Raw genomic sequence first — 16,506 nt, forward strand, 5'->3', positions numbered from 1 at the left:
GTGTGTGTGTGTGTGTGTGTCAGTATCTACATAGACATCTGATCCTTGTTTGTGTGTGTGTGTGTGTGTGTGTGTGTGTGTGTGTGTGTGTGTTACTTCCTCACCCTTCTTGACGCACACATTCTCTCTCTCTCTCTCTCTCTCTCTCTCTCTCTCTCTCTCTCTCTCTCTCTCTCTCTCAGAGCGGCGAGAACGGCTTCCTCTCCCCTGGCAGCCTAAGAACATCCCTCGCTGACGACGCCTGTTCTGAAATCCTTCGCTTGGAACACAGAGACTCGGAGGAACACCCGAAGAGGAACACCCTTGCTAGGCTCCTCTCTACGCTACAGGTGGGTGGTAGTGGTGGTGGTGGTGGTGGTGGTGATGATGGTAATGTGGAGAGTGAGTATGTTTTATCACTTGAGAAAGAGACAGAGAGAGAGAGAGAGAGAGAGAGAGAGAGAGAGAGAGAGAGAGAGAGAGAGAGAGAGAGAGAGAGAGAGAGAGAGAGAGAGAGTGCATCTTTCTATACATATCATAACAGAAGATGGAGAGAAAGGATAAGGATGAAAGGAAGAAAAGGAGAGGAGATTATGAGGGAGGGAGAGGATATGGTTACGAGAGAGAGAGAGAGAGAGAGAGAGAGAGAGAGAGTGTGTGTGTGTGTGTGTGTGTGTGTGTGTGTGTGTGTGTGTGTGTGTGCCTCGTGTCCGTGCCTGCGTTGCCTCGTCTCACAGGACATATCACAAATCAATATCCCCCTATTGATTAAAGCGAGCCGTGGCAGCCGTCAGTCTGTGAATGCGACAGGGCCACTTTGGGGATTAGAGCTCCTTCGCCTCGCCAGTAGCTACCTTACTGATAAACGCTCTCACCTCGCCAATTTCTTGTGCCCACTTCTTCTTCTTCTTGTTGTTCTTCTTCTTCTTGTCTCCATATTACAGAAAGGATGTAGACATTTCAGAATAAGTACAAAAAAACTTAGTAAGAAAAATTCGAAAAAATACAAAGGATGAAAATTATTTCTTATAAAAGGATATTGAAGTTTTTTTTACTTACGGTGGGTTCACACGTGCCAACAGATTTGCGGCTTTATTTACGTTGTGACGTCGTGGAGTAAGTTTTGGAAATGTGGTGTCGATGTGGAGATGTTAAGAGGGAGGAAAAAGTACTCATCTGGGACCCCAAAAATTAATTATACAGTAAGAAAAATATAAAAAATTAAAGCTTGCGCAAATCGTCGTTTGAGTAAATAGCTGCCTCTCTTCAAGAACTGTTTCCCAGGAGGTGAGGATTGAAGACTTGTCAGGATTTAATTTGATCGCAATGGTGCAGTTGTTTTAAGATTAGTGTGTGGTAGACACTCCTTTCTTTCCTTCTACTTAGCCAGGGACGTATCCACAGGCATTTTTTTTTTCTGTTGACTCTTCCGGTACGCCAAAAGAAGAGTAACCACAGCTTCAGCATCGTCACCGGAGGAATACATCTTGGCGGGTAGCTGTTTGTTTACATTCACTTTCCGCCAAGGCGCCAACTACTCGATACTTTCCAATCGCTATGTGTGACGTTTTCCGACTAGAAGCACTCAGTCGATACTTCTAGCGACTTGCAATTTCAGTCGCAACTTGTCACGTGTGAAGCCGACATTACACTCCTTAGGTTAAGAGGAGATGTAATGGTACAGAAGATATGAAAATGTTAGCACAAGTAACATGCTCATGATCAGTAATCAGGATTGAACAAGAAATGGTTCAAACTTCCTGTAGTTAGATTTAAAGAAAAAATAGGTAGGAATTGGTTCTCAAATAGTGGTGGGTGAATGATAACTTAATAATGAAGTTGTAAGTGTTGAGTCATTTGGAAACTTCAAAAGAATATTAGACAAATTAATGGATTAAAATTAAAATGAATAGATGAAAATAGGTAGATAAGTTTCATGCAAAGGACTGTACATGTAGGCTGACGACTTCTTGCACCAACCATTAATCATTTTCTTGTGTTCCTTCTAATGTTCTTTTGGGTTCTGTTACGTTCTGTGGGTTTTCTTTGGTCACCTTCATTTGTCCTGTTGTAGGTTCTAAAATCTGCTAGTTTCTCATTTTTTAGGACGACCGGAAATGTTGTTATAAAATTCACTATTGTGTTGCCATTGCCTTTTTTCTTGTCAGTATCAAAGCTGTTCTTTTTTTCCTCTTGCTTCATCTTCCTCTCTTCTACATTATCTTGCTTTTCCTTGCACAATGCAATACTAAAACACGATTGTAATTCCTGTCTCTGCGCATCGTAGACATAAAGATAATTTATGTCTTTTCTCTTTCTTTTTTTTTGTTTCATTGTCTTTTGAAACGCTTCTTTCTCTCTTACATGTCATTTTCAAGAGACGTCAACAGAATTTCTTTTTCTTTTATATCCTTCATGCCTCACTGTCTTCTGAAACACTTCTTTCTCCCTTGAGGATTATTTTCAAAACCCACCGAGATGATTAGTCGGATTTTGGCTTTCCTCATTAGCAGCGTGGAATCTTTTTTTAGAATTAAGCTCTTGCTCTAATCACGAAAACGACCTCAAAACCCTCAGTAACTAAGTTGACAAGAGCTTGTATACTTGTAAAGCTACAAGAACCTTTATTGCCTTCCTTTTCTGTATATGTGTCGGGTGAGTCTAGTTACGTTATGTCAATTTAGATGAAATTAAGACAAAATCTCTCATAGTTTTCTTTTTCCTTATTCAGTGTTGTTTAATTGGTGACTTACGCTCTCTCTCTCTCTCTCTCTCTCTCTCTCTCTCTCTCTCTCTCTCTCTCTCTCTCTCTCTCTCTCTCTCAGCAAAAGAATGAGTCAAGTCAGGTCCGGGCCCCTCGATTTACAATAATGATTCGCACGGCGTTCAATGATTAGGTTGGCATGTTTGGCTTTCGTTCTTCCTTTGTTTCTTCTCTCTTACGCTTCGTCATTCTTCCCCTCACCTTTCCTTTATTTTGCAACTATTAGCACTGGTTCTTTTCCCTCTCATTTCTTTTAAAGCACACCTCAGTGAACCTTTTCCACTTACATAAGTTTTGTTGCATTTACCCAGTTCCTCTCTTACATAAAAGATCATTATTCATCAGCACTTCTGTCATGATTCTTACGCGTGTTTCATTTTCCACTTTAGTCTTTGTTGTCATTACTTCATTTCGTGCATTCTAAACACGTGCACCACAATAAAGACACACCCCCACCACAGCTGCTAACTTTTACCAGTGATGGAGTGGGGTGGCAGGCATGCAGGGACACGAGAACACGGAGACACAAGGGCGAGGCCGAAAAAAGACTCCTTCAAACGGGACATCACGAACTGAACTCAAAGGGGTCGATTGAGGGTCCGTAGTATTTAAACAAGAAGGGAATAGAAGAGAGAGTGGAAAAGAGTGAGGAAAGGTGACTTTGAAGCTCTTATAGTGTTTAAACAAGAGAACGATGAGAGAGAGAGAGAGAGAGAGAGAGAGAGAGAGAGACGATTTGTTTCAGGTCCAGTAAGTTGTTTGTTAATGCCAGATAGAGATAGGAGTTTGAGGGACATGAGAAAAAGCATGTTTATATAGAGACGGTGGGAAAGGAAGAAAGAACCAGTAAGGATAGAGAAAGAGAGACTGCATGAGAAGATAGAGAGCAACAAGGAACATGAAAAATTGGAGAAAATGTAAGGAGGGAGGAAGAAAGGGACTGAAGGCTGAAAGACAGAGTGAAAGGTTGTGAGGGACTTCAGAACAAGGGAAATAAGAGAAAATGAGGAAGAATGAGGGTGTGAAAGTTAATTATAAAATATTGGCCATATCTTGCAGACTCTCCGGTCGTGGGCGTCAACCAGCCAGCAGCAGGAACCGGAGAGGCCAGACAGTTTCCTGGAGAAGATGGCTATGGCGGGCCAGATGCGAGAGTCAGATGACACCACACACACTTTCTGCTGCGGTTTGCTTCCTGGATACTTCGCCATCGATACCACCAAGCCAGCTCATTACAAGGTGCCATCCTGAACCCAGACTGTTTGTGTGAACGTGTAAGCGTGTAGTAGTAGCAGCAGCAGCAGTAGTAGTAATAGTAGTAGTAGTAGTAGTAGTAGTAGTAGTAGTAGCAACAGCTAGTTATCATTATTATTATAAGATGAATTGCTGGACCTAAACCGTTTTTTATACAAGTGCAGTGTAATAAGTAGTGGTATTGATGGTTTAGATAGCATTAGTAGTGGTTATAGTGGAAGTGGTGTTATCATTTTTAATTGATTTTTCTATATACAGTCTTTTCTTATCTATACAAGTCATACTTTTTATTCCACCATCCCTTTCTACACAACCTTTCCTGTCCACACGTCCACACCTTGCTTCATCTGTCTTTCTCTTCCATATAACACACTCTCTCACACATAACTTGCTTTATATTTCTTTTCTCTCCTAGTGCACATAACCTCTTACCAGCTTGTCTCCCCTGCGCAGTGGCTGTTTGTGATGACTGCTGCGCTGCTGTACAATTGGGTCATGATCATTGGCCGTGCTGTGTTTTGGGAGCTGCACAACCTTAGTCCAGTGCTGTGGCTGTTCCTCGATTACATTTGTGATGGCATTTACTTGGTCGACATGGGAGTTCGTGCTCATGAAGGTTCTCACTTAATATATTGCTACTTCACTCCAGTTTGTTTCATTAAGAGCATTAGAATATGAAAAAATAAGGGAAATTTCATAAAGTTGTCAGGCCTACACATGACAGTCCCTATGTGAAATATACTAAACTATTTCTGCCTATCATTTGCATTCACAGATTTATTCAAGTCTCTATTCTAGCATTATTTTTATAGTTTGCAGCTGCATTTGTTTATTTCCTACTTATCTTCTACAGTTGTTGTTATTCTTTCCATTCTTGTTTATTCTCTTTGTTCACTTTCTTCTCTCCTGCCTCCTGCCTCCTCCTCCTCCTCTTCCATTTCTATGTTCTTCTCTTTCTTTCCTTCCTTTGTCTTGTTCTGTACCTATCCCTCTTCTTTCCTTTTCATCCACTCTTTGTGTTTTCTTTCTTTACTTTTCTTGTCATCTATTCTCTTCCCTCCTCCTCCTCCTCCATTTCTGTGTTCTCTCCCTTTACTTTTTTCATAATATTTTGTATCCTTTCCCTTTATTTCCCTTCTCCATTTCTGTGTGTTCTCTGCATTCTTTCTCTATCTCCTCCTCCATCCCTGTGTCTTCTCATCTTCCTCTCCTTTTTTCATATTTTGTATCCTTCCTCTTTCTCCTCTTCTTCCATTCCTTCCATTCCATTCCTTTTTCTGTAATGTATTATTCCCCTTCTTCCTCCCCCAATCCCATGCATCCTTCCCTTCCTTCATTTCCCTCACCGTGTGCTACACCAGTGTGTCTCGGCAGGCTATCTGGAGCAGGGTCTGATGGTGAAGGAGCCCACCAAACTTAGGAGGAATTATGTTAAGTCATGGAACTTCAAGCAAGACGTGACCTCCATCCTGCCCACTGACTTGTTCTACCTGCTGACTGGAACAGGAGGCGACCACCATGTACCAGGACCTGTGCTTGTCAGAATCAACAGGTTACTTAGGTGTGTTTTTTTTTTTTTTTTTTTTTTACGTAGGGAAGAGGGCCAGCCAAGGGCAAAAAAAAGAAAGTTAGAAAAAAGCCCACTTGAGCGCTGGCTCTCCAAAGAGTACAAAAAGTGCCAAAATCGTCAGCCAGAATTAGGGAAGCAAATGCCTCGATACCTCCCTCTCAAAAGAAGACAAGTTGTAGGAATTCAGAAATACAGATGCAGGGAGGGAGTTCCAGAGTTTACCAGTGAAAGGGATGAATGATTGAGCGTACTGGTTAACTCTTGCATTAGGGAGTTGGACAGAATAGGGATGAGAGGAAGAAGAAAGCCTTGTGCAGCGTGGCCGCAGGAGGAGGGGAGGCATGCAGTTAGCAAGATCAGTAGAACAGTTACCATGAAAATAGCGATAAAATATAGAAAGGGATGCAACATTTCGGCGGTGAGAAAGAGACCCTATCAAGCAAAGCTGTGAGACTGGAACCCCCCCAAACATGCGAAGAGTACTCCATACAGGGACGGATAAGGCCCTTATACAGAGTAAGCAGTTGGAGGGGCGAGAAAAACTGGCGGAGACGCCTCAGAACACCTAATTTCATAGAAGCTGTTTTAGCAAGAGATGAGATGTGAAGTTTCCAGTTAAGATTATGAGCAAAGGACAGACCGAGGATATTCATTGTGGAAGAGGGAGACAGTTGAGTGTCATTGAAGAAGAGGGGATAGTTGTCTGGAAGGTTGTGTCGAGTTGATAGATGGAGGAATTGAGTTTTTGAGGCATTGAAAACTACTAGATTTTCTCTGCCCCAATCGGAAATTTTAGAAAGATCGGAAGTCAGGCGTTCCGTGGCGTCCCCGCGTGATCTGTTAATTTCCTGAAGGGTTGGACGTCTCTGAAAGAACGTGGAAAGATGTAGGGTGGTATCATCAGCGTAGGAGTGGATAGGGCAAGAAGTTTGGTTAAGAAGGTCATTAATGAATAATAGAAAGAGAGTGGGTGACAGGACAGAACCCTGAGGAACACCACTATTAATAGGTTTAGGAGAAGAACAGTAGCCGTCTACCACAGCAGCAATAGAGCGGTCGGAAAGGAAACATGAGATAAAGTTGCAGAGAGAAGGATAGAAGCCGTAAGAGGGCAGTTTTGAAATCAAAGCTTTATGCCAGACTCTATCAAAAGCTTTTGATATGTCTAACGCAACAGCAAAAGTTTCACCGAAATCTCTAAAAGAGGATGACCAAGACTCAGTAAGGAAAGCCAGAAGATCACCAGTAGAGCGACCTTGACGGAAGCCATACTGGCGATCAGACAGAAGATTGTGAAGTGACAGATGTTTGAGAATCTTCCTATTCAGGATAGATTCAAAACTTTAGACAAGCAAGAGATTAAAGCTATAGGACGGTAGTTTGAGGGGTTAGAACGGTCACCCTTTTAGGAACAGGCTGAATGTAGGCGAACTTCCAGCAGGAAGGAAAGGTAGAAGTCGATAGACAAAGTTGGAAGAGTTTGGCCAGGCAAGGTGCAAGCACAGAAGCACAGTTTTTGAGAACAATAGGAGGGACCCCATCAGGTCCATAAGCCTTCCGAGGGTTTAGGACAGCAAGGGCATGGAAAACATCATTACGAAGAATTTTGATTGTAGACATGAAATAGTCAGAGGGAGGAGGAGAGGGAGGGACAAGCCCAGAATCGTCCAAGGTGGAGTTGTGAGCAAAGGTTTGAGAGAAGAGTTCAGCTTTAGAGACAGAAGAGATGGTACTGGTGCCATCTCTTCTGTCTGTGTGTGTGTGTGTGTGTATTTACCTATTTGTGATTTACAGGGCCTGAGCTTGGCTCTTTATGTCCTGTCTCTTTATCCACATTTATCAAGTGTGTCCTTCATTTGACTGACACTCACTGCACACACCACCTCTCTACTCAATTTGTTCCATTTGTCAATGCCACGATATGGGAAGCTATACTTTTGATATCTCTCATACAACTGTCCTTTTGTATTTTCTTTGGGTGTCCTCACAGTTGATTGTTGGAAGACATCCTTATCAAGTCTTCACTATCTAGGATATCCATTCAATTTACTATTTTATACATTGTTATCATATCTCCCCTCTCTCTTCTTTCTTCTACCGTGGGTAAATCCAGTCTTCTTAATCTCTCCTCGTACAGAACCTCCTTAAAACCTGGTATCATCCTTGTTCCCAACGAGTGTGTATTTACCTAGTTGTATTTACCTAGTTGTAGTTTTCCAGGGCCTGGCCTTTATACTCGTGTGGCCCCGTCTCCATATCTACACTTATCCAATTTTTCTTTAAAACTATGCACACTCATTGCTGACACCACTTCTTCACTCAAACTGTTCCACGTCTCGACACATCTTTGTGGGAACCTATACTTTCCCATAATGTGTGTGTGTGTGTGTGTGTGTGTGTGTGTGTGTGTGTGTGTGTGTGTGTGTGTGTGTGTGTGTGTAATTCACCTCAACTCGGTCGTCTGCTGGTCACCCAGCCAGTCTTCCCCATTAGATCTCTTCTTTCCTATCTATCCTTCAAAGATGTTAGGTCCATTTTCTTCAGTCTTTCTTCATTGGGAAGATCCTTTATTTCTGGCTCCATCTTTGTAGCAGTCTTTTGGATTCCTTCTACACTCGACCCTTGAAACAATGGACAAATGCGTGCACGACCCTGTCTGTAGATTGCAAAAGTCCGTTCTTTGCAAAAGTACGTAAAAAACTGTATAAAATGTACGTAAAATACATAAAATTTTCTAATTTTCATATTAGTTCAAGCTTAGCAACCACTGGAAGAGCCTTTCGATTACCCTTCACTGGTTTACTAGGTTTAGGAGGCATTTTGGATAGGTTAAGCACTCGTGGGAAGGGTACAAATGGATAAAAGTGGTAAGCACTGGACAATGTTCACTGTTGGTTGAAAACGCACAGACTGAAGACTAAACATGGCGGCCAACAGCTGATGATGCGACCGACCCACCAACTGCCGGACAATAATTTCCCGGGAACGGACAATCGCGTGCATTTTAATATTCATCCGTAGATTAAACCAGTTTCCAGAATTTGTCGGTAATTTCCGAAATCCATTGATGGGAAGTCCGTTGTTTCTAGGGTTGAGTGTACTTTCTTGATGTCCTGCTTGTATGGTGACCACACCACTGCTGCATATTCTAGTCTAGGTCTTATCATTGTGGTTATGATCTTTTTCATCATACTCTTGTCCATGTAGTGAAATGTCATCTTGATGTTAGTTAGTGTCCTGTATGTTGAAGCAAATAACCCATTTATGTGTCTTTCTAGAGTCTTGTATAATCACTCCCGAGTCTTTCTCCTCACTCTTTTTCATTATAATCTCTTCTCCTATTTTGCATTCACACATAAGTCTTCTATTACTTTTACCCAATTCCATTACATGACATTTCCTGGTATTAAATTCCAATTTCCATTCTTGGCTCCACATCCAGATCTTTTTAATATCTTTCTGCAATTCCCTATAGTCTTCGATGTTTCTTACTACAGTAAGTCCCTGTACTTAGCAAATCTCAGCTTGGCGAAATTCACTTTTGGCAGTAGGGTGGTCATGGACCACCGAGTGCACACATCGTGCGGCCACTAGGCCGTCACCATGTGACGTCAGACCTCTCTCTAAATCTATCAGAACACAGTGTGAGAGTCCCTTTCAGCCATTTTGTTTTTGCTACCTTCTGTTCTGCTAACGTAGGAACGAATTCTGGCGATTTACCACCAACATGGCCTCTACCAGGGCAACAGGTGGTACCGGTGGGGGTAAGGACAATGGTGGTGGCAGCAAAGCCGGCAAGGACAAAAGTGGGCGAGGGAAACGGGTGGAAAAACGGGAGTACAGACGAGGAAAGCATAACAAATGCTTGTTTATTGGTCTGTTTTGTACATGTGTTCTAATGTGTGAAGGCAAAAGATTTTATTTCAACTCAAAAGATAGTATTTTAGGGGTCAAAATGGCAATGACCAAAGACTGATTGAGGTAGTTTTTAGGCAATTTATATGGTATAAAGAACTCATGTTTGGTGAAATTCGCATTTGGCGGTAGTTTCGCCAGACTAATTACTTTGCCAAGTGGATGGGCTTACTGTACTCTCAAAAGTTTTGCATCATCCCCAAACAAATTTATGTAACTTCTCAGACACTCTTGCATATCGTTTATATATATATTTGGAACATAATTGGTGCCAGCACTGAACCCTGTGGTAAACCACTAGTGACTGCTCAAACTTCATGGGGTGCCTCTTATCATTGTCCTCATTTCCTTATCTGTGTGTGTGTGTGTGTGTGTGTGTGTGTGTGTGTGTGTGTGTGTGTGTGTTTGTTTCCTGTGTCCTTGATTACCCTTGTAAACTTTGACTGGTATTTGGTGCATCTTTCCTTGATTATCAGTGACTCTGAGACATCTTCACTTGTTCTATAGCCACCTCCATTGCTTAACTTTGTAGAAATTCAAAGATCTATTAACTTTCATCTCTTTTTTTTTTTTTTTGGTTATAGAGATTTAATGCATGCATTACTTCTGGCAATGTTAGTTGTTATGTATTGCAGTGTAATGGTTAATAATTACTCTCTGTGGCATTTAATAAAGTTTTAGTGATGAATTGATAGAGGTAACCCAGAAATAATGAGACAAAATTAAAATAAGATTGTTAACTTTACTGTGCCTCGTACTCCTCCCTGCACAGATTTCCTCGGATGAGCGAGTTCTTCAACAAGACAGAGACACGCACCAACTTCCCCAATGCCTTCAGGATATGCAAGGTGGTACTGTACATTCTCATCATCATCCACTGGAACGCCTGCTTCTACTTTGCCATCTCCTATGGGATTGGCTTCAGCACCGACCGCTGGGTGTACAACAACACTTTGCAGGAGAGTAGAACCTTCTCCCACCAGTATATATATAGGTGAGTGTATGGTTTGGAAAGCTTACCTAGTCGTTCTCTAATTAGTATGTGTAAGTGCATGGTTCTACTGTCTCTCCTGGTTTCTTTAATCAGTATATCTGTAGATAAGCATATGGTTCATCACTTCTATTATTCCAACTTTAAGCGAGTGTTTGGTTCTGATACTCTTCTTAATCTTCCTCTCATCAATCTCAAGTTAAAGACTGAATATTGAAACTCACTTATCAATCTTATTCCTTATTACACTTTCTTTCGTGTCTTACTGGCTCAACATGTTTATTTTAACACAGCTTTTTTACTTTAACACCACAGCTTCTACTGGTCCACCCTCACCCTCACCACCATCGGGGAAACACCACAGCCAGAAAAGGATGTGGAATACCTGTTTGTGGTGGTGGACTTTCTGGTTGGGGTCCTCATCTTTGCAACCATTGTCGGGAATGTGGGCTCCATGATAACTAATATGAATGCAGCAAGGGCAGAGTTCCAGGTAAAGATTTAACACACTCACTCGTTCTCTGGTAAACTCTAGAACTCCCAACCTGCTTTTGTATTTCAAGAGAGATTTTAAGACATTTATTCTCTTTTTTTTTATGCAGGAGGTCAATTGGCCAAAGGCAACAAAATATGGAAAAAAAAGTTCCACTGGGTTGCCATTTCCCTTAAAAGTCATATAAGTTATCCAAAATTCAGGGACAAATGTCTTGAGATCTCCCTCATAAAAGAAGTCAGGTCATAGGAAGATGGAAATACAGAAGCATGCAAGGAGTTCCAGTTTACCAGAGAAAGGTATGCATGAGTGAGAATACTGGTTAACTCTTGTATTAGAGAGTTGGACAGAATAGGGATGAGAGGAAGAAGAAAGCCTTATGCAGCGAGGCTGCAAGAGGAGGAGAGGCATGCAGTTAGCAAGATCAGTAGAGCAGTTAGCATGGAAATAGCAATAAAAGATAGAAAGAGATGCAACACTTCGGCGGTGAGAAAGAGGCTGAAGACAGTTAGTAGTTGATGAGACGAAAAGCTTTTGATTCCATACCGCCCCCCCCCCAAAACATGCAAAGAGTACTCCATACAAGTGTACTGAACCTTCGTAAGGCTCAGTCTCTTGTACTGGGCCTAAGTGAAGCTTAGGCCTAGTAAGGAAAAAAAAGAAAGATGTAACGAATCCAAGGGGGAAGGATTAACACGCAAACTTAACAAAAATAGACACTTTAATTCACCAACGACCCATCACAGTCATGTAACTTCCTATCTATCCTACCTATATTATGGGAGACCTAGGGGGAAACCGTGGGTAACTCAGCTGGAGGTGAGGTGGCGTGAGGGTGCGTGAGGTGGCGTCCCGAGAGGTAAAATGGCGGCCCGTCCCTCGCGTCCTGCTTCTCTCTCTCTCTCTCTCTCTCTGCCGGGTTCAGCCTGCTGTGGTGGAAGTGGCAGAGGGTTCCACAGGGGTGGTGCTCAAGACGAAAGTGGGTGATAGTCTGTGTCGACGCCACCATGCAGCTCACCTTATATATAGGCGGTGGCCATGATAACTGCGCATGCAGCCATACGTCATCCCTCTTCTCCCCTTACAGGGACTCCCTATCTAAATCTCCTAGCTACATAGCTGAAGAGAAGATGAGGATTTGGACTAAATAAATATCCTAATATTGGGTAATAATCCCAATCCAGTACTGCCACTCAGTACATGGCTTTTTCCTCAGGGAAAACAAATCCTCGTCTTCTCTTTTACATTTAAAAAAAAAAAGTAACACACATAACAATCCACATAATCGCGATGCACCAACGTAACCACACATAACCATTTAAAGCTCTTTCCCCTATTTACAGTGTCCAGGGTATCTGTGGTATGACTGACCTCTGTTTCAACATTTAACACTTTACAACTTTTCCACTTAGTGCGAAACCTTGACGTCTCTACCGGTCCGGCAGGACCTGACCTCCCAGTTGGTGTTGCGACTCCCACTTCCCATCAGTCCAGGCGTACAGGGGCGGAGTAGAGAGGCCGACGTAGTCCTCTCCATGGCCTTATTCTGTGGGGACTGGATTCAGGAGGCCCCTCCTCCTGAACATTCCAGCCACCCCTACCAGTGGCGGTCTCCTTCCCCAGCAGCGGGTCTGATGTAGCTGCAAAAGAAGTATAGGGCAGTCACAAGATTCCAATGTCCCTAGGGGTCTATACACTTAGTATTCTTCTATAAATCTCCTCACTGGCCGTCTCTCACGAGTCGGTCTGGGCTCCTCTACCTCATTGTCTTCTTCCTCCTCATCGGAAGGCACTACAATTTCTTCCATGTCTACCACGTACCCTTCATCGGTTACATATTTTCTCACTCGGTCAGCTGCTCTATGGAGTATTTTGCCATTGAACACATTTTCCACTTCATATGACACTCCATCTAAATTCACCTTTTTAACCTTATACGGTCCAATCCACTTGAGACCAAGTTTTCTATCAGCTGACGAACCAAACTGTTCCTTTTATCCACACCAAATCATCTACCTCGACTCTTTGGTCCTTCCGGCCAATGTTCGCTCTAGCTAACCACTACCTGCTATTTGCACAGGATGATTGTCTCACTGCCTCCAAGGCTGTATTAATGTCTATTTTATCGTCCACCTGGGGCAAAGTAGTTCCCACATAGCGAGGAGCATGGCGCCGGAAGAAAAGGAAATAGGGCTGTTCGCCAGTGGTCTCGTGTACGGCCGCATTAAGGATCTGCTGACACTGCGTGAGGCACTCGGACCACCTGTGCGGTTGTCCTTTCCCGAGAGACGCTAGCACTGACTTAATGGTTCGATGTAACCATTCGGTGATAGAGTTCCCACATGGATGGTATGGGGTGGAAAACCATCTCTATCCCATGCGTATGACAGAGTTCTGTCAACAATTGTGAGCGGAACTCGCACGCATTGACAGCTAAGAGTACCTTCGGTACCCCATAGTCTCCCAAGTAACTCTTAATAACCCTAACTACCTCCTCAGCGTGTCTGGACCGCCGGGAACCCTGAACAGGCTCACTTCTATATCATCAGGTAGGCCTGGAAGCGCTACAGGGATTTGGCTATGTCCCACAATGGCCCCTCGAAACATGAAGCAAAGTTAAAAAAAATAAATAAACTGAGGAGAAACACCACTTCACTACTAAACAAGGGGGAGGGATAAGCACTGATTATTCCTGCCTCTACGGAGAATTACGTGGGTCGATGTGCCTAATTCCAACACATCTAAACCGCTGCCACCATCTGTACTGAACCTTCGTGAGGCTCAGTCTCTTGTACTGGGCCTAAGTGAAGCTTAGGCCTAGTAAGGAAAAAAAAGAAAGATGTAACGAATCCAAGGGGGAAGGATAAACACGCAAACTTAACAAAAATAGACATTTTAATTCACCAACGACCCATCACAGTCATGTAACTTCCTATCTATCCTACCTATATTATGGGAGACCTTAGGGGGGGGGGGAAACCATGGGTAACTCAGCTGGAGGTGAGGTGGCGTGAGGGTGCGTGAGGTGGCGTCCCGAGAGGTAAAATGGTGGCCCGTCCCTCGCAGTGTCCTGCTTCTCTCTCTCTCTCTCTCTCTCTCTCTGTGTCTCTCTGCCGGGTTCGGCCTGCTGTGGTGGAAGTGGCAGAGGGTTCCACAGGGGTGGTGCTCAAGATGAGAGCGGGTGATGGTCTGTGTCAACGCCACCACACAGCTCACCTTATATATAGGCGGCGGCCATGATAACTGCGCACACAGCCATACGTCATCCCTCTTCTCCCCCTACAGGGACTCCCTATCTAAATCTCCTAGCTACATAGCTGAAGAGAAGATGAGGATTTGGACTAAATAAATATCCTAATATTGGGTAATAATCCCAATCCAGTACTGCCAGTCGGTACACAAGGACGGATAAGGCCCTTGTACAGAGTTAGCAGTTGGAGGGGCAAGAAAAACTGGCAGAGACGCTGCAGAATGCCTAACTTCATAGAAGCTGTTTTAGCAAGAGATGAGATGTGAAGATTCCAGTTAAGATTATGAGTAAAGGACAGACTGAGGATATTCAGTGTGGAAGAGGGAGACAGTTGAGTGTCATTGAAGAAGAGGGGATAGTTGTCTGTAAGGTTGTATTGAGTTGATAGATGGAGGAATTAAGTTTTTGAGGGGATTGAACACTACTAAGTTTTCTCTGCCCCATTCAGAAATCTTAGAAAGATCAGAAGTTAGGCATTCTGTGGCATACCTGCATGATCTGATGATTTTCTGAAGTGTTAGTCATCTCTGAAAGGACATGGAAAGATGTAGGGTGGTATCATCAGTGTAGGAGTGGATAGGGCAAGAAGTTTGATTAAGATCATTAATGAATAATAGAAAGAGAGTGGGTGACAGTACAGATCCCTGAGGTACACCACTGTTAATAAATTTAGGAGAAAACAGTGGCTGTCTACCATGGCTGCAATAGAACAGTCAGAAAGGATATTTGAGATAAAGTTGTAGAGGGAAGGAATTTGTATGATGCTTTTGACTTTTGGAGAGGGGTGGAGTGGCACCATGATGGGCCTTTTTATTTCTTTTTATTTATCTGTTCATTTATCTATTTATATTTTTTCTATGCTCTCTTTCTTTCTCACTTCCTCTCTCTCTCTCTCTCTCTGGAAACATATATGTATTTAAATATAGGAAACTCTCGATTTACGCGATAGATGCGTTCCAAGAGGCATTGCGTATATAAAACTTCCCGTAAAACAAACATTTAATTCTCATAAGAAACAATAGATAATAGGGGGATGCAGGATGTGGTCCAAAATAATTTGTACAAAATACTCTATTTATTTGGCTAAATTAACATGTTTTTATTATTTACCATTCTAAATACTAGAAGTGTATTTAAAGTAAAGGGAAAAGCAAGAAATAATAAGAGAAAGCAAAAAATAATAAGAGAAAACAACAAAAAGAATACATAAACACAACATTCACTGCGTCACTGCCTTCACCACTCACACCACAGTCAGTCACCATCTTCCTCTGAGCTTTACCACTTTATCAAAAATCCACTTATCAAAAATAACCCCACATGCAGAAGAAGATGAAGGACGTTTTGGGGCCATCTTGGTGAATTATAGGCAGATTGAAGAGATTCCATCTGTAGTCAGTGCTGGCAGACTGCAAGTGAGGCATGAGAAGAGGAAGGAGCAGCGGAGGTCCCACCTATTGGCCAGCTGCGGAACTCTCTGGCGCGCAGTTTGAAATTGCGTCTGGTGCTCAGTTTGAAAATGCGGTTGGGCCAAATTGCATATAAGCAAACCGATCTCGCAAATTAAATTAATTATGATATTTTTTTGGTCGCGTAATAACAAAAACACATAAATTAAACACGCACAAATCGAGAGTTACCTGTATGTATCACTAGACTACATAAATACTTAAATAATAGATGTACAGTACGTACATGAACCTTGATACTGTCTTTAAAATACAAACAGGTAAAAAATTAAAGCGTTTGTGTTTCAGAATCGGATGGACGGAGTGAAACAGTACATGGAGTTCCGAAAAGTGTCCAAAGACTTAGAGACCAGAGTCATCAAGTGGTTTGATTACCTATGGAGCAACAAACAGTCTTTGGATGAGGAGGGGGTGAGTGTGTAAATGTGTAAATGAGTATGTGTGTGTGAGTGATAGCCATACCAAGCTTTAGTATCTAGCACCATAAACTTACATGGCCCTTTTCCTGTATCTATATTTGTCCAGTTTTTTTTTTTTTTTTATTTATTTTATGTCTTAATTGGTTTCCTTGTATCTTTCAGGTGTTCAAGTCATTGTTTTCTAGTTAATTAATCTTTCTTACAGATCCTCCTTTCATAGTTTCATATGTATTGAAATCTCTGCTGTAATTTCCTTCATGTCCCTTCTGGCCCTCCCTCCCTCACCTGTCATCTTTCTAATTGTCTTCATGTTTGTCTCTTGTCCCTCTCTTCCTCACCTGTCTTTTTAATTCTCTTCATGTATATCTCCTGGCTATCTCTGTGTCACATTCTTCATATCTA

At 42.5% G+C, this 16,506-nt stretch overlaps 1 protein-coding gene across 6 annotated transcripts in view; it reads left to right on the forward strand.

Moving 5' to 3' along the window:
- Window positions 1–16,506, forward strand: part of LOC123507357 (cyclic nucleotide-gated cation channel alpha-3-like) — a 129,389-nt gene that overhangs the window by 105,115 nt on the left and 7,768 nt on the right. For all 6 annotated transcript variants that reach the window (XM_045260143.1, XM_045260146.1, XM_045260144.1 and 3 more), the window contains 7 exons: window positions 183–329; window positions 3,803–3,982; window positions 4,451–4,613; window positions 5,372–5,558; window positions 10,255–10,476; window positions 10,789–10,966; window positions 15,974–16,096. In XM_045260143.1, the coding sequence (XP_045116078.1) occupies window positions 183–329; window positions 3,803–3,982; window positions 4,451–4,613; window positions 5,372–5,558; window positions 10,255–10,476; window positions 10,789–10,966; window positions 15,974–16,096 (1,200 nt within the window). The remainder of the gene's footprint in view (window positions 1–182; window positions 330–3,802; window positions 3,983–4,450; window positions 4,614–5,371; window positions 5,559–10,254; window positions 10,477–10,788; window positions 10,967–15,973; window positions 16,097–16,506) is intronic.

The sequence above is a fragment of the Portunus trituberculatus genome, chromosome 22, assembly GCF_017591435.1.
Source record: "Portunus trituberculatus isolate SZX2019 chromosome 22, ASM1759143v1, whole genome shotgun sequence".
In the NCBI taxonomy this organism is placed as follows: domain Eukaryota; kingdom Metazoa; phylum Arthropoda; class Malacostraca; order Decapoda; family Portunidae; genus Portunus; species Portunus trituberculatus.